General features: G+C 39.0%; 1 protein-coding gene across 1 annotated transcript in view; it reads left to right on the top strand.

The window, feature by feature from the left end:
* Positions 1–26,068, top strand: part of SNTG1 (syntrophin gamma 1) — a 143,789-nt gene that overhangs the window by 76,493 nt on the left and 41,228 nt on the right. The window contains exon 12 of the mRNA XM_056854317.1: positions 21,628–21,744. Coding sequence (XP_056710295.1) covers positions 21,628–21,744 — 117 coding nt within the window. The remainder of the gene's footprint in view (positions 1–21,627; positions 21,745–26,068) is intronic.

The raw sequence follows: 26,068 nt of genomic DNA, 5'->3' as shown, positions 1-26,068 counted from the left end.
GAGGGATACGGTGCAGATGATAGAATCGTTAACTAATATTTTAAACCTTTTTAAACCAATCTATTCAAAACCATCATCGTCCCGAGGATTCCAACGTAAAAATAGCTGGTTTGATGGTGAGTGTAGAGAAAGTATTAAAAAAATAAGATCTCTTCACCGCTTATATAAAAATACCAGCTCAAATATACATCTGTTAGATCTTATACGGCTAAAGAAGTCATTTAGGTCCCTGATAAAGTTTAAAAAACAGCTGGACATATATAAATGCTGGAAATTACTCATCTCAGCAATAAATAATAACGAAACCCAGACTTTTTGGAATCTAGTGAATAGAGGACTCTCTACGGTGGCTAGTATCCCTTCATGCATTACTCCTGGGATCTGGGAAAAATACTTTACTTCTAATTTTGTAACGGTCCCTGGTTTTGATTTGGATGAGGAACTGGTTGAACCCCCCCAAATGGATAGTTGGCCACAGGTCTCCCCTGAATGTGTGAGTGCCTTAATTAAACAATTTCGGTCAGGTAAAGCTCCAGGTCCTGATTTAATTCCGGTTGACCTTTTGAAAGTAAATCTGTCTTGGTGGAGCCATATTTTGGCCTCTCTTTTCACGCAAATAAATAACACAGGAGATATTCCCGCAGCATGGAAACATGCAATAATTGTGCCACTTTATAAAAAAGGACCAAAAAACGATCCCAAAAACTATCGTCCTATTAGTTTGCTTTCATCAATAGGTAAAGTATATGCAGCCTTTTTGCAGTCAAAATTATCGAATTGGCTAGAAACTGAAGAAATAATACATCCGGAACAAGCTGGGTTTAAGAAAGGCACCTCTGTCTTGGAACATTGTCTTATATTATATCATCTTGCAGATAAGTATTCTTCATACTCAGGGGGCTCTTTGTATGTTGCCTTTATGGATTTAAGGGCAGCTTTTGACTCAGTGCCTAGAGGCCGACTGTGGGCTAAATTAAAAACCACAACCATAGATAAGAGATTACTTTGGCTGATTTTTAAGCTTTATGAGAACCCTACCGCTCAGGTCCGTTGTGGAGTTGAAGGCCAACTTACTAATAGTATTCACCTCTTAAAGGGGGTGAAACAAGGTTGCCTTTTGGCCCCCATGCTGTTTAATTTTTATTTTAATGATGTGATTCCGTTTATTCAAAAGACAGCTTATCATGCACCAATATTAGCTGGTCATGAGGTTCCCATTTTGCTCTATGCGGATGATACAGTCCTTTTGTCTAGATCTGAGGTGGGCCTTCGTAAGACTATTAATAGGTTTATTGATTATTGTAACCAGGAGGGTCTATCAGTTAACTATAGTAAATCAAAAGTAATGGTTTTCTCAAAGAAGATCAAAGTAAAACGAAATCCATGGAAAGTTGAGGGGGGTGAATTAGAGATGGTGTCCCAATTTAAATATTTGGGAGTTACTTTTAGTCAAAATTTGTCTTGGAAACCTCATCTTAGCTTGGCAAATAAAACTGCCAAAGTTAATTCGAATGCTTTGTTAAGATTCTTTTATTCCAGGGGAGGCCAATATGTTCCTATGGCTATTACAGCTTTCAATGCCAAAATAATCCCTCAGTTTCTATTTGGAGCTCCCATTTGGATTAATGAAATCACGGAGTCTGTTGACAATATACTTATACATTTTCTGCGGCGTTTGACAGGCTCTCCAAAGTGTGTGGCGGGAACGGCACTTAGAATGGAACTTGCACAGTGTTCTTTTGAATCTAGGGCCTGGATTGCTGCCTTCAAATTAAGGCTGAAGGTTCTCTACTCAACTCCTAACATCCAAGGGGGCCTGTTACATAGATTAAAGGAAGATAACTACAGAGGGACGTGGGGAAGACATATAGATAGTAAACTGGTACTGCTTGACCTTCCACCATTAGTTCTTAACAACTTAAACTTTTCTGAAGCACTTAAATTAGTAAGGTCAAGGGTGAGAAATCTTGAGTGTGTTAGCACTACATTCCGCGCTAGGCGCGTATGTTCTACCCTTGCACTGGGGATTCCCCCTCCTGAGTTCGTGCCCTCTTATGTGAGTTTGCTGACAATCCCAAGCCATAGACGTGCCTTTATGCTTGCCAGATTAAATGCTTACCCAACTGCAGAGATGTCAGGTCGTTTTGCGAAAACTCCATACTCAGATCGAGTTTGTGAATGTAAATCTGGAGATATTGGGACTTTACACCATCTCTTATTGTTTTGTCAGCACTGGTCAGCTCCTCGGTTGCGTTGGATCACCCCAATATTGTCTAAATACAAACTTCCCTTGGAGTCCTGGGTGATATCCCACATAATGGGAGATATTCATCCTGATATCACTAGTTCTGTTGCAAGATTTTTGGCGGAGGTGATGTCGCTCAAACGTCAAAATAAAACAAGCACGTAAACTACGAGTTGAATGTTGAAACAGATTTTGTGATTTCAATGAGACTGGTTCAGGGGGAATATATTGTTATGGTATTAGTGATGCTATGTTTAGTAATTGTTTCTACTGTGTTTTAACCTTAAGTATACGTTGGGTGTTGTAAATTGATTATGTGTTGTTGTATTATGTATTATTGTTATGGTTAAGCTCAAGACCTTTGGTCAAAGGAGCTAGTAAATAAATGGAAATGGAAAGTATCTGTTTGACTGAGTGACAACTGTGCTGGATTTGACTACTTGTACAAATATTTTGAAGGCGAAATAATAGCTTCAGGTTAACATAAGGTTTATCACAACTCTGTTCAAAGTGATGCAGTTAAAAGGTTTTTCTATCATATCTCTTTGCAAAATGATATGGTTAAGTGGGTGTTCTGCTAAGAGCTGAAACCCTCTCAGATAATATCTCATTATGTGGCCAGCGTGGTTTAGTGGTTAAGAGCGGTGGACTCTAATCTGGAGAACTGGGTTTGATTCCCCACTCCTTCACATGAGCAGTGGGCACTAATCTGGTGAACTGGATTTGTTTCCCCACTCCCACATGTGAAGCCAGCTGGGTGACCTTGGGCTAGTCACACTCTCTCAGCCCCACCTACCTCACAGGGTGTCTGTTGTGGGGAGGGGAAAGGAAGGTGATTGTAAGCTGGTTTGAGTCTTCCTTAAGTGGTAGAGAAAGTCGGCATATAAAAACCAACCCTTCTTTTTCTTTCACCCATATTATCAATAAAGTGGCTAAGTTCAGACAGAGCACAAAACCAGTTTGTTTATTTAACTGTGGTTACTTTGTGAAACCAGGATTTGGTTCACAAACAATAGTGCTAGACCTGGTATGCCTCAACAAATGCTGGTTTCATTATCGTAATTTTTTACACTGCCATCCTTACAAAGACCCAGCTGATATTCTGATGTGCATTGTGGGAAGGAAGATGTTGGGGAGCAAGCCAGGATGTCCATATTCTTATGTCATATCAAATCTTAGGTAAGAATAATCATAGATTACTGGCTTGACATACCTTAACTAACTTATGCTTGGATGTTCACACTAACCAACAGTTAGTTTAATTAAACAATGATTTTGTGTGAACCAAGCCAATATAATGTGTCATTCTTCCTTTAGAACATTTGGCTTTGGGGAATAATTATTTGAGTGCTTTCTGCCTGTTACTTCTCTGAGCCTCTGCTTGGTATCTCTTGACAGACAGTTATCCAACTTGTTTCCATTGTTGCCATCTATTGTGATATAACAGATTTTGATTAGGCTCATGGCTAAGAGGGAGGTACGAAGTTGAAGCAAGTATTGCTAGATGTGCATAAAACACATGGAGAAGCTGGGTTCTTGCTGTTAAATTAAGCAGAAGAGCATAATAGGATGTCAATTATGCTAGGATAACCTTCTCATATTACCCTGTCAGCTGCTTAGGAAACTAAGCATTATTCCCACATAGATATGACCCTAAGATGCCTTCCTTATGGCACATTCTACTTAACTTTCAGGAAGGAGAACATTCCAAAATGAGAACTACAAAAGAAGATGGTGTGTAATAGAACTCATTTTCGTTACCATTTTAGCTTCTTCTGGGAGGCTTTATTTTTATATAATGTAGTTCTTTATCTTTATAAACTCTCTGTCAATATTTACCTTTGTTTATGTTGTTTCCCATGTATTTTTTTTCTGGAAGCTGTTAGTCCCAATATGTGTAACCAAGATGTATAGACACATTTTCCTGTTTAAAGATGCCCATCTTTGGATCATTTCCTGATATTAAAAGTGTGCCTAATATTCAGGTGATGATTGTTGTAGCAAGTTTAATGGGAGGCTTAGGTTTGTGAAGGACTTTGGGAGGGGCCATGGTTCAGTGGCAGAGCATCTACTCTGCATGCAGAAGATCCCACTTTCAGTCCCCAGCATCTTCAAAGTAAAAGTAGTAGGTGATGTGAAAGACCTCCACCAGAGCTCCTAGACAGTCTCTGCCCATTAGGGTAGGCAATACTGAACTTGACTAATGGTTGGAATCAGTAGAAGGGACCTTTGTCCATAAGTTTTATTTAACTAGTGGGCTTCCTGTTAATCAGATGGACATCTGGGATATTTGATATTTGGGGCAGAAAGTAATAGAGATACTGAATACTTAGATAGAAGCAGGACTTGTGTGTGTGTGTGTGTGGTGGTATAAACCAGTACTAGGTACAAGCACCTGAGCGGCTCTCCCAAGTTCTGAGGGAGGAATTGGTGGAAATTGGTTAAACATTATATATGAGCACTTGCACTTCTTTTTCTTTTTTAACAAAACGCGCTGGATAGAAGGAAAGTTACCTTAGGCTCATTCACATATTCCTCATCTAGATTACACTTAGTTCTGGTACTAAATCTTAGGTGATTCAGATGTACCATTTGGAAAGTTGCTACTAAATTAATTTTGCCATGTAACTGAACAGCTCCATATGCCAGTTTGGCAAGTGCTGATAGGCGGCACAGTTACTTATATGAGCCAGACTATTGTGACTCGAAGTCATTAAAACATGAGCTTTAGCCTACTGTGGTGTATGTTTTTCTGGCAGCTTACTCTGCTCCACTTTTCAAGTTGAATCTCAGCAGATAATGTAAGAAGAAAATTAGACACAATCACTATCAAATTACCAGTCACAAGACCACTAAAATTAATTTATTTTGTTCATGACAGTAGACATGCAAGAAGGTATTCTTTCTAGAATTTTTAGGAAGAATAAAAAGGTTGAGTAAGATTTTTATGAATTGCATTGTCTACATGGTTTAATTGGAACCAGTCAAGCATATAAGTACTTGAAAGGGGCAACAGGTCTGCATTCAGACATCATGTCTAACCATAGTTAAGGAAAAATATATACAAATCTGGATTGTTGCTGGGCTCATGAACATGCCTTAGTCTTCCAGCTTCCCTTCTCATACACACACACACTAAAAATGTTTGAAAACTCATTTCAGTTACCCATAGCATACAAATGCAGGCTCATGGGTTAACCAAAGCTAGTTTCCCTTCATTTACTGAGATTGACCCAGTGGTCAGTGGAGGAAATTAATGCTAGATAACCTGCACACCTGTATTTGTACATCATCAAGGGTATATGAGTTCTTTGCCATTAGACTTTTTTAGTCAGTTGGGTGTAATCAAATAGCTCATTTCTTGCTGTATTTTTTGGCATATAGACCCTTTTATTTAGATTATGTATTTACTTGCCCCAATTAGTTTCCCAGTTAACCATTTGTTGTTTAATAAATTTTAATTAAAAATTATTTTAAAAAGGGTATATGAGTAACAGATGTTAGTTTTAACCAGTTTTAACCAGTTAACCGGTTTCTCTGCATGAGTAGGGGAGAGCGAAGTGCACTTATAAAACCGGTAAAAAGCCAGATTCCTGAACATTTTTTTCTGTAACTCTGGTTAAGTGTGATGTCACTGCAGCCTGAACTATACTAGAAGGTTATTGAATTACTGTTTACAAAAATAATGTGTGCAAAATATCTTTTTGTTCTTGTCTGCCTTACCATTTGTCGGACAGTATTTCTTATGCTATGATATCTTTATTTCCAGAATATTTTGGGTGGGTAGGACTATAATTATTCTATTTAGTTCTTGAACTGAAGAAAATAGCATGTCTGCCATGACATTTGGTATTCTGTTTTTAGTTCAACAGCAGAAAAGTAGTTCAAACCAACTCCAAATAACAATCTGGTGGCTCCAACCATTTTCCAAAATCCCTCCTCCAGCTTTAAAAGCCTTCCTCCAATTGAAGTGGCTCTTCCTTCAATGCATGATCCACTTAATTTAGAGGAAGACTCCTTAGATTAAAGGGAAGCTTCAAACTTGAGGTAGAAGGAAAGGTAGAGTATAAACATTTTAATAGATACATTGATAAACTTTGCTCAGTGGACTAGTGGGATCAGGGTAGGATCCACCCAATTCTGAAGTGTTGGCTGAATAGTATTATGGAGTGCTGACAACTAAGGCTCTGTCAGTTTCACTGTATCTTCCAGTAATGTAAGTAACCTAATCTTTATACTGATATTTTATGTTATTTTATTTAAAATATTTAAAGCTGCCTTTCCACTCAACTTAGGGCCTCCAAGGCATCAAGCCATGAAAACATTAAAACCCTATATAGCTGAACATTAAAGCAAAACACATAGATGCATGAACAAGAAGTAGGGCCAATGTGAATCAGTGAGGAAAATCCTGACAAAATACAAAGTCTTCACCTGCTGGTAGAAAGGAGTGATAGAAGGGGATAGAAGAATCAATAATAGAAGACAATGATAGAAGGGGATAGAAAAATCTCCCAGAGGGGAGGATTCTGCAATTTTGGTGCCACAGCCAACAAAGCTCCCTTTTGGGTTAGCACCTGAAGCAAGGCCTCTGAAGAGGGTCTTAGTGGTTGGGTACAGTCACATGAGAGTATGCAGACCTTGGTATGCTTCCCCAAGCCATTTGAGCTTTAAAGATCAAAAACAGCACCTTGAATTGGGCCCAGAAGCAAAGGTGAGCCAGTGTCGATGGAATGAGGTTGGGGATGATAAGTTCCTTTGACCCACTCCAGTTAGAATTTTGGCTGTAACATTCTGCACTAATTATAGCTTCAGGACAGTCTTCAAGGGCAGCCACACATAGAGTACATTGCAGAAGTCTAACCTGGATGTCACCTGGGCATGCACCACAGTGACAAGATCTCTTTTGACCAGGAAACACTGCAGCAAGCTCACCAGTGGAAGCTGGTGAAAGTAGCTCCTGGCTGCCTGCCTATCCAGCAGCAGGCCCAGATCCAACAGCCCCCACAAATTTTACTGGGAGTGCAACCTCATCCAGGAGACACCTTAGTTCCTGGGTCAGTCCTTCTCCCACCAGTTCCCCCAATACACTGACAGCTTTTGGGGTTTTTATTCAAAAATCAAGAGTCAAAGCTTAGGTCAGTATAAAACTGGTTTAAGCAGTCATGCAAATAGTCCTTTAAAATTCTTCCTTTGTGAATTGTATAGTATCGGTGTGTTGTGTTCTGAGATCCAGATACAAAATCAGCAACACAATATTTTACTGCAGTATGTTTCAGCTTTCAGCATTTGTTAGTAAACAAAAATAATTTTCAGCTTCTGGGTATAATTTGCAGGGGATCTAACATTGTTTTACTTTCTCATTATATTAGAGTACTGAAAATCTGTCAAGTAATAATGAATACATTCAACCTAGTGCCCCATACCTCCAAATATATAGCCCAACACAACACTAGTGTTGTTTATTATGGGGAGCTTGGGGAAAGAGAAACTCTCAGAGTCCTAAATCAATGCAATTTAAAGTCTTAGTTATTGATCACTTTGTGAAATATGGTGTGCGTCCATCTATAACGTCATCTAAATTATAAAGGTTGTGGTTGTTAAATGTCCTGATCCTGAGAGCTTTGTCCCAAGGCAGCTTCATATTTCTAGATAGCTGAGAGGAGTTTTACAGCTAACAGTAGAACTAGGGAATACTTCCAATTAAAAATGGAAATAACTGTGGCTAAGCATGAATGAGCCAAATGTTCTGCACTCTTAGGAGTTGTTAAAATAAATTCAGTCCTTGTTCGCAGATACATGATAGAGATGCTTCTAAATTTACCTCCCTCTGAATTTTCCACTCAAGTTAGAGTTTGCAATTTACCTTTTGCAGGTCACATGGTACGGTTATGTTAAAGAGATCTGTTACCATTTTTTAAACTTTGACACAAAGTCTTTAAAAAGCTTATACACAAGAAACACTTTTTGAGAGTCCACCGCTCCAAACCACTGCTCTTAACTACTAGACCATGCTGGTGAACAGCTGCCCCTCTTGAAATGAGCACTGCCTTTCCTGTGAACTGAGGCAGCCGCAAAAAAAAGTTTTGCAAATTTCTCCACTGCCAGTTTCTCTCTTTTTCTTTTTAAGAGTTGTGTTGTAGTTGCTGTGTGCATCTGCACTGATACACGTAGATGCCCTTTAGAACAAAAGCAGTGCCCTTTTGATTATGCTGTGTGTTTAAAGACAATTGCTGCCGTCGAGGAGGGGTGCAGCCAATCCCTGAGTCTGTATGGCAAGCAAATGCATCCACAGACCAATTCTGCTGAAAGCTGAATTTCACAAGAACTTCAGTCGCAGCTGCTTTGCAATAAGAAGGGGATGGTCAGTTGCACCCAGTCAGAGACCCATTGCAGAGTCAGCTGGTTGGGCAATTATTATTTATGATTAAATGACATTGAATGTATTTTTCTGACAAATTAAAAACCAAGGTGGGTAACAACCTGAGAAATACAAAATACAGTAACTGTCAAATAAAGTCACCTTATTCTGTTTGCCTTCTGAGAAAATGTGCATAGGGTCAGTTTTTAAATATGCCATTTAAACAAAATTCCCTGAAATAGGAAAGCATAGGCTAAAAAGATTGGGCTTCTGGTTGGAGGGAAAGGTTACGTTGTACTATTCTTGATCCAATAAAAGGTAACATCTTTAAACTACCAGGGCAATGATGGGTGAGACCCCCTAAATGCACTCACCTGGTGGCTGCTTCTACCTGGCAATTTAGTTATATGCTTCGTACTGCTGTAGAAAGCAATTATACTTAAATTGCATAACTTTCAATTGGATCCACTTCTTGACATTTTTTTTGTTGCATAAAGCTAATTAAATCCTTTAATCCTCCTGGGCCTTTTATTGAACCTTTAGGTTATCCGTCATAATATCTTAGTCTAATTTGCCTCATTAGATTATTGCAAGGGGGAAATGCAGCTCTCAGTCCTTTGAAGGAATGGTGGGCACTATGTATTCAGTATCCAAAATATCCAGGCATTTTAATGTTTGGATGAACCAAGAGGTCATTTCCTTCTCATGGCCTCTGAAACATGAAGCTTCTGTCCGTGGATACTTGACTCCTGGTATGGGTACTTTATCATTGTAAATTAAGCCCTTAATATATGGTGATCTATGAACAGTAGAACTTTTTCATTTAAGAGGGATGTATGAGAATCTAAAAGTAATTTTGATTATAATACTTGAAGTAGCTGCTTTAGTATTGCTCTGGCAACAGGCTAAGCCAAAACATACAAATGGTTCAATATATTTTAAGCTATAAATGATTCTGCATCAGCTTTCTTTCTAAGTCTACTGATGCCCTTCCATTTATCTGAAATGTGCACAGTAGCTTATTTTACAGTCAGTGTATGCCAGACTGATTCATCCTTTAAATAATTCTTCATGAAATACAATTTTAAGAAAATCTATTCTGTACTTCTTAGGGACAAAATATCATGAAGTGTTCAAGTGCAAGAAATTTCTTAGAATGCAAATAACATATCTATATCTATCTATCTATCTATCTATCTAGATTCAGTTGGTAAGAAATCAACATAACTTTGGGGTTGAGTGGGCTGCAGAAGAGTAAGCAGTTGTGCCTAATCTGAAATGTGTTGGACTAGATTTACACCACGTTGGTGGACTGTTATCTCCCATCTGGCAGTTATTTACTGTGGTTTGTGTAAGGTTCTGTTATTATCATTACAGAGAACAAAGATGTCTGTTGATGTATTGATCTGAACTTCCCTGGGATTAATGGTGAAGACACTAAAAGCACTCCCTTTCATGTGAAACTTGGAAAATAAGGTGTGCAGCTATGTACACCAGCTCATGTGCTTAAAAAAACATACTAGAGAGCGCACACCAAGATGAGAGTGGCTCAACCCTATCAGGTTGGCTTATCAAGTCATATCCTGGAGGTTGAGAAAAGAACATTGATGGGGGAGGGGCAGGGGATTAGCACTTACACCCAGAATTACTGGTCCTTTCTTGTTCTTTTCCAACTCCAACTTGGCCTGATAAATATGTGCCCCCAGTAGACAATGTCACAACCTTGAAATGTCCTTGGTTTGGCACTTCCCACCTCAAGAAGGAGGTTTCCACTTCTTTGCAGAGCTTCCACAGGAGTAGCTTTGTTCCACCCAAACTTTGCAGGAACATTGTGTACATCAAAGTCCCAGATTACTGGATGTCCAAATTGAAAACATGGTGCTCCTTGCCTTGTTGTATCAGGCTAGGCATAGAATGGCATAGTGTAGTGATGGGTAAGACTCCTAAATGTACTCACCTGGTGGCTGCTTCTACCTGGCACTGAGTGTTCAGGCTGGCTGAATGTCATATCTTCTGCATGTATTTTGTGAGGCTTGGCTTATGCCAACTTCATAGTCAAAATTCAGAAAACTGCAGATGAGCTTCTAAGGGTTTCTCCCCTCAATACTCATTTTCAGCTCGAGGAAAACTGTAGCAGCTGACCTATTAAGTGCTTTTTTGTTTGCCTCTAATACTCAGCTGAACACTTGTTATCTCAAGCCTCCCCTTCACATGGAGAGGCACTAAATATGCGAGGCTGTTATTTTCTTCAGTGTCATTCTATATGGGGAAATGAAGGAGATTGTCATTTCCAATATAGCTTGTTTTCTTTCTTTTTTTCATTAGTACAGATTTGCAGTTAATTATTTCTGACACAGGCTACTGGCTTTTTAGAAAAGTATCCTTCATGGCACTCTGTGGATTAGTTACATCTAGAAGCATACTAGCCTCTGCTGCCCTCTGAGAATATTCTCTGTTCGCTTTATGTTTTGGTTAAACCTTTAAATTGAATGATTCAAGGATGCTCTTATATTCTGTAACAATCACATTTGAACTATGATTCAAGTTTCATTGTACTTTGAGCAGCATATTGCTTTGTGTACTTAGCTATGTCTCTGGAAGTTGAGTGGTAAATGTTTTCTGTATCTTTCTTAATCTCTGATGAAGCTTATCTTTAACTTGCTTTAAACATGTTAGACAATATGGGCTGTTGATCTAGATCAGGGGTCCCCAATCTTTTTGAGCTTGTGGGCACTTTTGGAATTTTGACATAGTGGGCCAGCCACAAAATGGTTGCCCCAAAATGCCTGCTGCTGTAGGCAGAACCAGTCACAAAATGGCTGCTACAGATTACCTTCAGTCACACAGTGAAAATCCTTTTGTGGTAGCTGTGGCTGCTGTGAAAGCAACATTTTAAAAATTTGCTCATCCCATCAAATCTCCAATGGCCAATCAGAAGCCTTGCTGGACAAAAGCCTCACTTGGCCATGGCCATTTTCTAATATTCACCTTTTCAAGGCAAGAGACATTCAGAAGTTGTTTGCGTTGCCTACCTCTGCGTGGGCTGAGAGAGTTGTGAGAGAACTGTAACAGACCCAAGGTTACCCAGCAGGCTTCATGTGAAGTCAAGTTTTATTTCGATACAATATTAGCTCTGGGTAAAAATCAAAGTACCCAAGTTTGGTAAAGATTGGGTCAGGGGGTCCGGAGTTATGGGGTTTGGAAGGGGTGGCCCCATCCTCCTCCATTGAAATGCATTGGCAAAGTGGCTGTGTTCAGATTCTTTAGTGTGATCTTTGCAATGTATCTCAATGGAGGCACAGGGCGAACTTTCCCACCGTTTAAAGCCGGGTTCATTTTGTGTCAAAAGAGCATTGAGCTTCGAAGGAATTAGATATTATGAATACTGAAAAATTTCATCCTGGCTGAAATGGGGAATAAAGGAGGTTAAAGCGACCATGCATAAAACACCTTGGTCTCTCAGCTTTTGCTGCAGAGTAACCCCTTATCTGTCACAGCTGTGTGCGGGCCTGCCTTTGAAGACATTTTGGAAGCTTCAGATGGCACAAAATGTGGCAGCAAGGCTCCTCTCTGTGGTCAGCCACTTGGAACACATAACTTCAGTGATGTTTCAACTGTAGTGGCTACCTATTTGTTTCCAGGCTCAATTCAAAATTATTTTTATAATCGAGGTCTCTTAATTTTCTAGTCCTCATTGAGGGCAATACCTGGGCTCAGGTTGCCACCCGGCATTCACTTGACCTATGATGAGGGAATTATGAGTTGAAGGAACCACACAATGTGCTTGATGAAAACAACTAAGAAACAAGTTTATTTCAGTGGTATGTGTGGCTCATTTGTTCCTTTGTTTTCCTTTTCTCCAGCCTTCTATGAATTGCAGTAATAAAGTTACTAGAAAGCTGGGGCCTGAGAAAGAATAATAGTTCTGAAGCACATATCTTGTTTGATTTGAACTTCAAAATACCTAAAGCCCCTAATGGACTCTCTACCTAACCAACAGACCTCCTAACCCTTCTCCCACCAGAATCCAGCAATTCCCCATCTCTTTTAGTTGGCCAGCAGTTAAACTGCCAAACTGCTCCTTTCCCCCCCTCCTTTTCAACATTCCAGTCCACTGTTTGAAAGTGATTGGCTGAGGCTTCTGGAGGGCAGAATTTGAAACCATCCATCACAGTAAGGAAGATGCCATCACTTGAAACATTTAGAAAGGTGTGTAAGGCAGTTTTATCCCAGAGACCGTTTGGTGGGGGGTGAATTGTTCCAGCAGATGTGGCTTTGAGTTTGTGGATCCTGTGTGTTTTAATTCTTGTGTGTTTTAAATCTGATTTTCAATGTGTCATTTGTGTATTTTAATCTGATTAACATTTGTTTATTGGATTATTTTTTTATGTCCTTGCAACGGTTGCTGCATTGTCTGCCACCTTGAATCCAAGGAGATAAGGCAGGACAGAAATGTTTTAAATAAATAAATACAGGCAGCTTCCCACATAGTTTTCTTGCTGTTAAAACACACACACATAGGGGTATAAAAGAACTCCAGGAATTTGTTGACCTTGCCATTGGGGTGCTTTGGTACCCCAATCCATAAACATATTGTGGTAAAAAAAAATAACCCATGAGTATGTGTTTTCAGAAAGCCACTGATGTAGGAAAGCATTTGAAGTGCTTTGGAAAATACAGCCCCCCTATCTTGATAACCTGTTCCGATAACCTGGAAAACATTTACTTGAACACAGAAAGATTGGTTCTTGGGTTGGGAGAATACACCTGAGACAAACAGTCTTAGCAGCAATTAATGTTAGAGTTTCCTACCTCAAGTGAAAGTGTTTTTTTCAAGATCTGGTTATTGTGAAACACGATGACTTCTGCTACCACAGGCTTTTTGGGGGAGGGAGCCCAAAGATACATTGGAATTTGCCTTGGGGTAGGAATAGATATATGAATATATCCCAGAATACAATTTGTGAAAGTTGGTGTTTGTTGTTTTTAGTATTGCAGTATTGAAATGTGTATGTTTACCCAAATGGGGCAAGTGGCAGTTCTTTTGATGCATTTCAGATCTCTTCTGCCTTGTACCCCATTTCCAATCCAAGTGTTTTTAAACAAAACAAATGGAACTCATTCAGCTCCCATCATCTTGTGCAGTTTGGCCATGAGAAATTTTTGATGTGATCACAGCTCTTTAGCCTCCCAGATTGGTTTGGAAGAGAAATTAGATAAATAAGATAATAGATTGGCTCCAGCAATGCACAAGCAGACAAGTGAACCAATGTAGTTTTGTTTGTGCAAGATCTTGTGCAACACCAGTGCTTTCTTCCCTACAGTGCCAAGCAATTGATTGCCCAAGATTTTACACAAGCAGCAATGCAAGTGGGAATACAATAAATATGACTTAGTGGAAGCAATTGTCTCGGTCTTTTTCTTACATTTCTGCTTGGGAAAGAACTCTAGAGTAAGTGGTTTGCACTGGGTACAACCCAATACTTATAAATTGTAATGTAACTTTGTGATGCACAAGTACATATTTTACTATTTCAGGACTTGAAAATGAAATTGAGTTGCTTGATTATTTTGTTCTCTTTCAATTACAACCATTGATTTCTCTTTAAAAAGACAAATTACCCTCTCCAAAGCAATATAATTATAACAGGGATTTTATATCTATTATGCATCCTCAAAGTTGATTAATTGTGATGTTGGAGTTCCTACAGCTATTCTTTTCTCTTTGTTTCACATATCACAACACCAAACACTAAATACTTGATTTGGGATAAGAAATATGCATGATCCATGTGCATGTGTGTGTTGCTCTTGGCCTTCATATAATTGCTTTTGTTTGTTTGTTTTGCACTTCTCATTCACGAGGCAGATTTGCCTTTAGGTCTGAAAGCCAAAACAAGGAGGGAGATTATTTTCACAGAGAAGATATGAAAAGTCATCATATGGGGAAAGGGATTTGTTTAGCTGTCCCCGTGCCAATCATCATCACCATCATCATAATAACAATAAGAACAACATTTAATTAATACCTTTTTTAAAGGAAGTGCACAGAAATATCTTCACAGATATATAATAATGTTAAGGCAAACCTCTTGAAAACACTTCCACATCTCATTTTATTCAAGGTTTTTAGAGAGGTGGCATATAAATTCTGTAAATCAATCAATCTCCAATGCCTTGTTTACCTAGATGTTAATGTCAGAGGGTGCTTGTAAACAAAACTGAGTTTGCAGAAATGCTTGAATGTTTTGACAACAGAATACAAGAACAATTTGGACAGGCTTAGTATGCTTTGACATGAGCTGCTGTCTTTCAAAAGCATACTAATTAAAAGCGAGTCTGTAGTCAGAAATTTTGGGTTGGGGAGGGATGAGTGATTACTATAGTTTAATGAAAAATAGGTGAGTTGATACTTCTAAATGCATTGAGATTCCACTTCTAAATGCATGAAGAGACCTGGCAACCCTACTTCTGGCCTCATTTGTTAATAACTTAAGCATACCAGTATACTATTTGTTATTCAGTGTAATGAATATGTACATTAAACAATAACTTTTTAATTTGTTTATATTCACAATTTAGTGTAAGGAACTGTGGTGTATGTGGTCTCGCAGAGTCACTGCTAGGGTTGAGTTGGCGTTAGGATTTGAAGGGACTTCTGGAAAGAAAATGTGATTCAAGCATAAGTCAACAGGTGCAAAGAAGTTAGACAAAGAACAGGGAGGAATAGCAGGTGCCTTGGCTGGAAGCACTGGGCAAAAGGGCTAGAAAACAGAGGTAACATAGTTGAGTATAATTTGAAAGCAGAGCTTAAAATTAGAGTGAAACAGATATCTTGGTAGAACATTGTGCTAGGGAAGGTCACAATGGACAGACGTCAGCAGCCAGAATGCTGGCTACACAGCAGGAAATCCAAGGATGCTCAGAGAACCTAAGCAGCAACAACAAAAAATGATTCCTTGCTCAGACAAGAGAATAAAGGAATTAACAAGAAATAAATTTCTGTTTTTCCACAGGCATTTAGTGCCTGTGTATAAATGGGTAGTAACCTGTTGGAGTCCATTCTTAGCTGGTCAAATTTTGGCTATGGATGTGAGACAGTTCCACAAGAAATTTGGCACTCAGAAGGCTTTACAAAAACATGCTTCATTCCCACTGCCCCATCATTAATAGGGTAATCCAGGCTCACTAAATCTTCCCACCTTCTGTGAAATCTCAGTTCAATTTGTCTTTTGCAGCTATGGTTTTTATAATAGAAAACATTTCACTGTGGATTTTCAGAGGATGTGGTTCATGACTCTCTGCTGCATGGTGAATCTCTGCCTAAAATATGTAGGAAACTCGTATTAAAGAATTTATGAAGAAATGTGTTCTGTTGAGACTGTCAAAGAATGTCGCTAAGTCCTTGAGTAAACTAAAATTCTTTTGAATGAAGCACAGTTGGATCCCTCCAGTGATAAATCTAAGAGCCAAATGGAATTAATGAGGGATAGTGCTAGGTCACTGCATAGTTGAGTTCTGTGGAAGGTCAGTGGAAAATATCCATATTTCAGAAAGCAGTGAAAATGTTGGTTAAAGCCATGCATATTTACATAGTCAATATTTATGTGAGTTTCATGGTTAAATGGACACACAAATTTGTTTTCTGTTCTGTTCCTGTAACCACCCAATACATACGAATTTCTTCAAAAATGAACAAAATGGTTCTTCATACTGTGGTTCTGTAAGTGGCAGAAACCAAGGAGCTTTTCTGATCCAGATCTGGTAAATGATCGTTTCTAAATTCTGATTTTCTTTTTGTCCAGGTCTAATCTATAATCGTGGCTGAATTTTTGAAAAATGTCAGTTTCTCCTATACATTAGTACCATACATTCTCACTCTGCTATGGCATTGTCAAAATAATACAATTAGGAATATTTTACTCTAAGGCTGATTACATAGTACAATTTAAACATTCTATCCACCATTTGTTTTAGAATGGAACTATATAAAGCAAAGGAATGCAAATCAGTTTGGTTTATATTTGCTTTAGGCTCAACAGTGTTTCCAGTTCTGTAGTTTGGTTCACTTCCAGAAACTAATGCAGAATAATGAGTTGGTAATTGGTCTACTTTGAACTTGTTTGGAGCCATTCCAGTGCATTTCCTTTAGATTACTATAGTACACTCTACATACAAATTGCCTAGCCAGAGAATATGATCTCCAATATTTCAGTATCCATTAAAAATTATAGAAATTTTGTCAGTGAGGTATTTTGTTGGATTTTGGGGATTTCATCCAATAAGTGTGGTGTCTTTAATTGTAGTATGAAATTTTAAAAAAATCTTTTTTTTCTGCTAACAAGCTTGTGTCAACATTAGCTTCTTTGACAACATTGGAAGGAACTTGTCTTCAAATTTTCTCTGGTGACAAGTTAAAAGAAAATTAATTATTACCAGAAAGGAAATTAATTAAAGTGTATAATCTGTTAAATCCCTGGGAATGTGAAATAAATTAATTTGAATAATGCAGTTAACATCCATATAAAGCTGTATAGTAATGAAAAGAGAATTTGATGTGCTTAGCATATTGTGGGAATGATGGTCAGTGTTGTATTTGTTCCATTTTTCTCATTTTTAAGCAGTTATCCAGATAAAGTTAGCTATTACCTTGTGCCCATAGAAACCTTGGGAACTGGTAATTAACTTTAGCCAACTCATTCCTTTGATATTTTGTATATTGGTTTCTTAATTTACTTGGTGGTAATAATTTCTAAGTCTATTAAAATATTATTTCCATGCAAAATTGAACAAGAAAATGCTAAAAGGCAATTTATTAATTGTGAGAAATCTCCATTAAGTAATGACTTATTACATAAGAATAGGAAAATGTGAACAATCCTAAGGTAAAGTATTGACACATCTTCAACCAGTGGCCAGTGCAGGGATCTTAATTAGGCATTTCACTTTTTGAGACTAATGTGGCACAAAGCTCCAAAGCTTCTTCACCATCGGTATATGTGTTTTTAATATCTGTATTGCGGTTCCAACTAACAGATCTAAGAGATTGTTATCTGGAAAGCAAATAGTATATTATTGGTTGAATGGGTAGCCATAGTGAAAGTTGAAACCCATACACAGAGGGGGAACATGAAGAGGAGGGTACTAACTAAAATTGTATGAAATAAAATCTAACATGTAGAAAAAGTATGAATAATAATTTAGAGCAAGCTGAGCACCAGTGAATCTCAACCTTCCTCCTCCTCACTCACCCATTAGGCCAGCCACTTGGTGGCTAGCCTGCCCCCATGTGCAGCACCACCACTGCTTCTGTTTTCCCCCTCCCCGTCTGCTTGGCTCAAACAGAAGGGGGGATGGCATCTGCTCAGTTTTTCCTTCCCATCTGCCTCTGCAGTGGAGGAGGGGAAAGGGCAAGACAGCTCCCATTCTTTGTCCGCCACCCAGAGGTAGCAGTAGTGATACTGGAATCAGTGGGGGGAGGGAACAACACCTTGCCCCCCTGCCTTCCTTCCTAGGAAAGACAGGGTTGGCATCAGTGGTAGGCTCTCCAGCAGTTCCATTTGATTGACTGTTCCTTTCCTCACTCACAGTAGGTTTACAGAGGGATTCCCCCCCATCCCCTCCTCATTCACCCACCTTGGGAGGTCCCAGCATGTAGCTAAGATTTCTGCTGTTGGCTAGTGAGAGCCCGATCCTGTGGTTGTGGGTTTACTTGGAAGTCAGCTCTATTCACCTCAGTGGGAGCAGACTGAAACCATTGGGAAGGGCTGTTTTTGGCTGAAGCAGCCAGGAAACAGTTCATCTATGTTGTCTGCACAGACAACATTCCTGCATTTAGAGCAGTGGTTCCCAACCTTTTCAAGTTTGAGAACCCCTTCTTAACCTTTTGCAGACCCCCATACGATAGTAACTGTCCTGTTAGAATCTGCTGATGGAGAAAATACATAATGAGAAAAAGATCAAAATGACACTTCTTTGTGCACATCTGGTTTCGTGGACCCCTTGCAATAATTCTGCACACGCACACCCCAGCGGTCCCCAGATCCCAGGTTGGGAACCATTGATTTAGAGGGAAGGATTTAAATCACCCTCCTTTTTTTCCCCTTTTTTTTGAGGTTTCACATTTTCTGCAAACCTGGGGAACTCTCCAAATTTACAGAAATATCTCCCTTATTTCTACATGGCTCTGATCCATCAATTTAAGTATCTGCAGATGGGGCCGGGTTGATTATTAGATATATTGATTGTGAATCAATGCTCACTTAATCCTTGCCCCTTTTGAGTATGAGATTAAAAACATAATACAAAAGTGACAAGACAGGGGCACTGACGGAAGAGTGTGAAGTGGCACTACTCACCTGAGGTGGTTGTGTGCATAAAGGGTTTGTCGCACGCAGAATCAAAGAATTAGAGGATTCTTTAAAGGGTGCAAGAGACCTTGAAGTTACAGATGTATGTATGTATGTATGTATGTATGTATGTATGTATGTATGTATGTATGTAAGTAAGTAAGTAGTGGGGACAGTATTGTGATGATTTTAGGAAGGAACCTTTGAGCTAGCAGTTTTACCACTGTTTCTTTGCAGTATATAATAATTCTGAGATAACTAGTAGCCGGAAATATGACATCTTTGAAATTGCTACAAGTTACTTTTTATTGCACTGTAGCCGGTCTGCATTTTAATTCTTTCACCATACCCTGGATCAGATACTTATCTTGTAACGCAGCAAGAATCCTTCTTGAATACTGGTTTTGATATCTTGTAGTCTTTTGTATTAGCAATTCTGCCCATTTGACAGTCTGAACCAAAGTACCTTCCTTTTATGCTAAATTCGGATAATAAAAGAAAGGACCATTTCCAAATAATACTAATTTCTTTCTCATGGTGTAAGGAAACAAGGGTACTCTCCTTTCAAAGAGCAATTGCTTTTAAATTTCATTGACTGCTTTACTGCTGAAAATATCCAATATGAAATATCAGTACATCTACACTGAACAAATGGTTTTATTCTGTTATGACTGCATGAACAGAAAAAGTTGAAACTTTATAAATTATCAGACCGTTGATGGAGGAAAGTAGCTAAATGAACAAGATTCCTTAAGAAGTTAAATATTCCCCATTCTCATACAGGTCTGGTTATCTTTATGAGAATCAAAAACTGGGATGGGTTCTCAGAGTTTCTGAAGGAGAGGCTGCCAGTATGGCATCATGTAAGTGCCCTCCTTTATTTTCATATTTGATAATTTTGCTGGGAACTCAACAAGATAGCTAGCAATGTCAGTAGCAAACTCTCATCAATATTTTAGGAACCATTTGTATCTCAAAGTATCCAGGGATAAAGATGTGAAGGCCTAGATTTTTTTTAATTGAGGGAGAAAATAACAACAACAACATTTTTTTCTAGATATTGTCGAAGGCTTTCACGGTCAGAGTTCATCGGTTCTTGTAGGTTATCTGGGCTGTGTGACCGTGGTCTTGGTGTTTCCTTTCCTGACGTTTCGCCAGCAGCTGTGGCAGGCATCTTCAGAGGAGTAATACTTACTCCTCTGAAGATGCCTGCCACAGCTGCTGGCGTAACGTCAGGAAAGAAAATACCAAGACCATGGTCACACAGCCCGGATAACCTACAAGAACCGATTTTTTTTCTAGTTTATTAAAATGAAGTTTTAGGGAGTACTGAAAAAGTTGCTAGGAAAATATTTTTCTCTTTCAGAATTAGTAAAATGCTTTTTAAGACCAGGTTTTCCTCACTCAAGTTTATAGTATGAAGATTTGTATGTAAAACAATCTACAGTATTGGAGAATAATTCCTGTGTACTATATAGACAGTGAGTACTGTGGACATATTTTTTAAATGTGATTAATTGTGTCCACTCTTAATATGTTACACCATATATTATGAAAATACATTATTGTTTTCAATGTTATGCAGTTCAGCGCAATAACTCAACGTGTTGCTTGTTCTGTTGTGTTTGTATTAGACAGTCCCTGTCCAAATAATAAACTTCCTTTTGTTTACTGCAAAATGTGTGGTTTATATTTTCAACTTCCCCCATCTCTCAGACAGCAGAAAACTAAGATACCTGTGTTAATGGAGCGTAAAGTTTTTTGCTGTCTAATATTGGATATATGCATAATTTTACTTGTCAAAAACTGTCTGCCTCATCCTAAGATGCTGGCATGTAAATGGCTACTGACTGTCCAATCCCATGTCCAGTCAACAGAGGGTTTTGTTTTTTCATGCCCTCAAAATTCCCCAAGCTTCTGCACCTCTTTCCAGGGATGAACTAACTTAATGAGCTTCTGTTCCTTCAGGGGTCAGGATCTCATATAAACTATTAGGATAGCATATGAAGACGAAAGGTAAACTCATTGCTTTTGGGTTGGGACCCTGCAGTCTTCTTTTAACAGTTGTGGTAAAATGAGTATCCTACTCCACCTACCCACCCACTCACAGATTTCTCACACCAAGGACAGAACAGAAGGCTATATCTAGGATATGTCCAGTTAGATCTGTTGGAATTTACATACACATTTGGACAAGAAAATGGTGCTCATGAAGTCCTGAGCTCTTGGTGTGGACTGTGAAGTCACCCAGCATCGAATATCTGAAGTACCTCAGCACATGATTCACATTGTCCCCTGTCAGACCAGCTAGAGAGCTTGTTAAACAGCAGATATGCTGAAAGAATCCCCAGGCTGTTCTTATTTCACAACAGAAAGATATATTTGAATTCAGAAACAGTTTACACAAGATACCTAATAATGTATCCCTACAGATAACAATTCCTTCTGATTGCCCCATTCCTTATGCTTGTGCTAAAATTACAGAATTACTAGCTGGAAATTCTATTTTTGGCATGGGAATCTTGGGGACATTGAGAAGAACCAGTGCCCCATCAAATTTTGTACTTATGGCTGTGTGGCTGGGTAGTTACTTACATAATGAATATCAGTATATGTTGTTTATTTAAGGGTCTATATGTAGAATTTGTCAACACTGTTGGTTTTTCTGCTAGATAGTGTACATGGGCTGGACAGAAGAACGGGAACAAGACTCTCTTCAGGACCGAATGTATACACCAAAGTTTCTAGCACTGAGGGGTTCTTCACTTTATAAATTTATAGCACCTCCAGTAAGTATCATTACCTTGTACTGATCACCTATTAAATGTGTCGATACATTTTGTTTTACGACATTCCTATAAAGATTTTATTATTCTTAGGCATTTCATTCCTAGGCCAAGAAAGTCAATGATGGTGGTAGGAAACTGATTTATAAACATAAATCAACTGTGGGAATATATAAATCCTGACTGTTCCCAGTACTGTGAGAAACATTTTGACCTCTACACTGTCATACATGGAGAAACTAACAAGCAAGATGAAAGCTTACTCTGTTTGCACTGAACTATGGTCCAATTTTCAGTTTACAAATGTTGTGAACATAAGAAAATAAAGCTGTCTCTGTGGTACAAGAAAAGTTGCTTTCAGACTAGGCTTTCTGACCAAATTTTCTTCTTGGATGCAATTTTGTTCCTATTTATGCAAAAAAAAAAAAAAAAAAAAAAAGATTGGGAAGACACCTGAACAATTTTGTTAGCTCACATATACAAAGCCAAAATACTAATCTTACTTACACTGATTTATTTCTCGTTTCAGTGCTCCTATATAATTATTCAAATTACAGTTTACATTTATTTTCTCAGTTCCCTGAAATAAGGGTGTACTACATTCTGTTGGAAAGTCTGGAGCTTTAAATGGGCTTTACTTTGACCAGTGTGCCAAATGATGAGGATATAATAATGAGGATATATTGTTGTAAGGATACTTTGCCATTTTCTGTGCAGTGATTGCCACTGTAAATAGGAGAATACCGCAGTACTTCCAGATAATGCTTGGATCTTCATGGACCTCTGGTGGAAATGTGTTTCCAAATGGAAGATAGCTCCTCACAATCCCTCGATGTAGAAAGTTAGAACAATGATGCCATGTAGGAAGGTATTCATTAGAAGGCCCCACACTGCAAATTGTAAAGATTGTATTGTCGAAGGCTTTCACGGTCAGAGTTCATTGGTTCTTGTAGGTTATCCGGGCTGTGTAACCGTGGTCTTGGAATTTTCTTTCCTGACGTTTCGCCAGCAACTGTGGCAGGCATCTTCAGAGTAGTAACACTGAAGGACAGTGTCTCTCAGTGTCAAGGGTGTAGAAAGAGTAATATATAGTCAGAAAGGGGTTGGGTTTGAGCTGAGTGTTGTCCTGCAAAAGTATTGTCCTGTAAGTATCAAGATAATGTGCTAATGAGGGTATGGTATGTTAATATGGAACCATTGTATCCTGAAGTGATCTGTTAATGTGTGTAATCCAAAACTAATCTGTATGGCTATTGTTGAATGTTGTCTTTGTCTGGAGGTTTTTCAGGGCAGGAAGCCAAGCCTTATTCATTCTTAAACTCTCCTCTTTTCTGTTAAAGTTGTGCTGATGTTTGTGAATTTCAATGACTTCTCTGTGCAATCTGACAAAATAGTTGGTAGAATTGTCCAGTCTTTCAGTGTCTTGGAATAAGACCCTGTGTCCTGTTTGTGTCAGTCCATGTTCAGCCACTGCTGATTTCTCAGGTTGGCCAAGTCTGCAGTATCTTTCATGTTCTTTTATCCTTGTTTGTATGCTGCGTTTTGTGGTCCCGATGTAAACTTGTCCACAGCTGCAAGGTATACGATATACTCCTGCAGAGGTGAGGGGGTCTCTTTTGTCTTTTGCTGATCGTAGCATTTGTTGTATTTTCTTGGTGGGTTTAAACACTGTTTGTAGGTTATGTTTTTTCAAAAGTTTCTCCATCCTATCAGTGACTCCTTTAATAAATGGCAAGAATACCTTTCCTATGGGAGACTGTTTTTCTTGAGTTTTCTGATTTTTGTTTGGTTCAATGGCCCTTCTGATTTCATTCTTGGAGTAGCCGTTTGCTAGCAGTGCGTGATTTAGATGGTTAGTTTCTTCCTTGAGAAACTGTGGTTCACAGATCCGTCTTGCACGGTCCATTAATGTTTTGATTATTCCTCTTTTCTGTCGGGGGTGGTGGTTGGAGTTTTTGTGTAAGTAGCGATCTGTGTGAGTTGGTTTCCGGTAGACCTTGTCATCCGTAAATCAAACCTTCAGTTAGGTCACAAGGTCTACCGGAAACCAACTCACACAGATCGCTACTTACACAAAAACTCCAACCACCACCCCCGACAGAAAAGAGGAATAATCAAAACATTAATGGACCGTGCAAGACGGATCTGTGAACCACAGTTTCTCAAGGAAGAAACTAACCATCTAAATCACGCACTGCTAGCAAACGGCTACTCCAAGAATGAAATCAGAAGGGCCATTGAACCAAACAAAAATCAGAAAACTCAAGAAAAACAGTCTCCCATAGGAAAGGTATTCTTGCCATTTATTAAAGGAGTCACTGATAGGATGGAGAAACTTTTGAAAAAACATAACCTACAAACAGTGTTAAAACCCACCAAGAAAATACAACAAATGCTACGATCAGCAAAAGACAAAAGAGACCCCCTCACCTCTGCAGGAGTATATCGTATACCTTGCAGCTGTGGACAAGTTTACATCGGGACCACAAAACGCAGCATACAAACAAGGATAAAAGAACATGAAAGATACTGCAGACTTGGCCAACCTGAGAAATCAGCAGTGGCTGAACATGGACTGACACAAACAGGACACAGGGTCTTATTCCAAGACACTGAAAGACTGGACAATTCTACCAACTATTTTGTCAGATTGCACAGAGAAGTCATTGAAATTCACAAACATCAGCACAACTTTAACAGAAAAGAGGAGAGTTTAAGAATGAATAAGGCTTGGCTTCCTGCCCTGAAAAACCTCCAGACAAAGACAACATTCAACAATAGCCATACAGATTAGTTTTGGATTACACACATTAACAGATCACTTCAGGATACAATGGTTCCATATTAACATACCATACCCTCATTAGCACATTATCTTGATACTTACAGGACAATACTTTTGCAGGACAACACTCAGCTCAAACCCAACCCCTTTCTGACTATATATTACTCTTTCTACACCCTTGACACTGAGAGACACTGTCCTTCAGTGTTACTACTCTGAAGATGCCTGCCACAGTTGCTGGCGAAACGTCAGGAAAGAAAATTCCAAGACCACGGTTACACAGCCCGGATAACCTACAAGAACCAATGTAAAGATTGTGTTAAGAAAAATAAGGAGAACCCTGCTGGATGAAACCAAAGGTCCAACTAGTCCAGCATACTGTTTCCCACAGTCACCAAACACAATACCCCAGAAAGGCCCAACAAACAAGGATACAGAAGCCACAGTTTCTCTGTCTTGGTGTTTCTTTACAGCTGCTATTGAAGGGTACATTACCTCTGAACATGGATGCTTTATTTAACTTTTATTTCAAAGCTATATCTGGCCTCTCTAGGAGCTCAGACTGTCATACAACATATAAAATACATCTTTAAATACAGCTATAACTGAAAGATGAAATTGCATGCAATGAAACCCTAATGCTCATTCAAACTACAATTCCGTAATGGTACTTACAAACATTCAGCGCAGCAACAGCTACACAAGCTGATTCTTCCTAATCATTTTCAAGGGTATACATACATAGAGCATCTTAAGTTGAGAAATTGATATGCTATATCTCCAGAAACCTACTTGAGGTAGCTCATAATATAAAACAATACAATAAAAATAAAACGACAACATAAAATTATTAGTATACAACCATTACAAAGATGTGGGTGGTGGTTACGCAGCTGCAAGTGATCTTGGAGGAAATGGGTTATCTCAGTCCAGATGCTGGCCTGGGATTGAGATGCAAATAGCCTTGGTTGGCCTAACCAGTGATCATTGCCCAGACAGTGATGTGGAGGCAGTCCCTGTTGATTCTTACAAACCTCTTGGCATCACTTGATACCAACAACTATTGTACCCTTCTGGAGAGATGGCAGGGTTGGGAGTAGGAGGACCATGTTTCACTGCAAGAGTGGGATTATCATGCTTTACTGGGTTCACTATTACTTGACAGAGAAACTCCAGAAGGTGGTGCTTGGAGACTGCTGCTCAGCTCTGTAGCATTTATGCTATGGGGTGATGGAGGGTTCTATTTTGTGTCCTATGGTGTTTAACATATACATGAAACTGCTGGGAGAGATCATCAGGGGATTTGGAGTAAGATGCCACCAATATGCAGATGACACCCAGCTCTGTTTCTCTTTAACAGCTCAGTCAAGTGGGTCTGTGGAAGTCCTGAACAGGTGCCTGGAGAAGGTAATGGGATGGATGAGGGCTAATAAACTGGAGCTCAGTCCAAACAAGACTGTGATGCTGTTGAGCAATGATAAACTGTTTGAGGACTGAGGAGTAAATCTGTCCCAGAAAGGCTGCACTTCCCTTGAAGGGGCA

Source organism: Euleptes europaea, chromosome 8 (genome assembly GCF_029931775.1).
Source record: "Euleptes europaea isolate rEulEur1 chromosome 8, rEulEur1.hap1, whole genome shotgun sequence".
Taxonomy (NCBI): Eukaryota; Metazoa; Chordata; class Lepidosauria; order Squamata; family Sphaerodactylidae; genus Euleptes; species Euleptes europaea.
The sequence above is the reverse complement of the archived record's forward strand: the minus strand, read 5'-3'. Positions and strand labels throughout refer to the sequence as shown.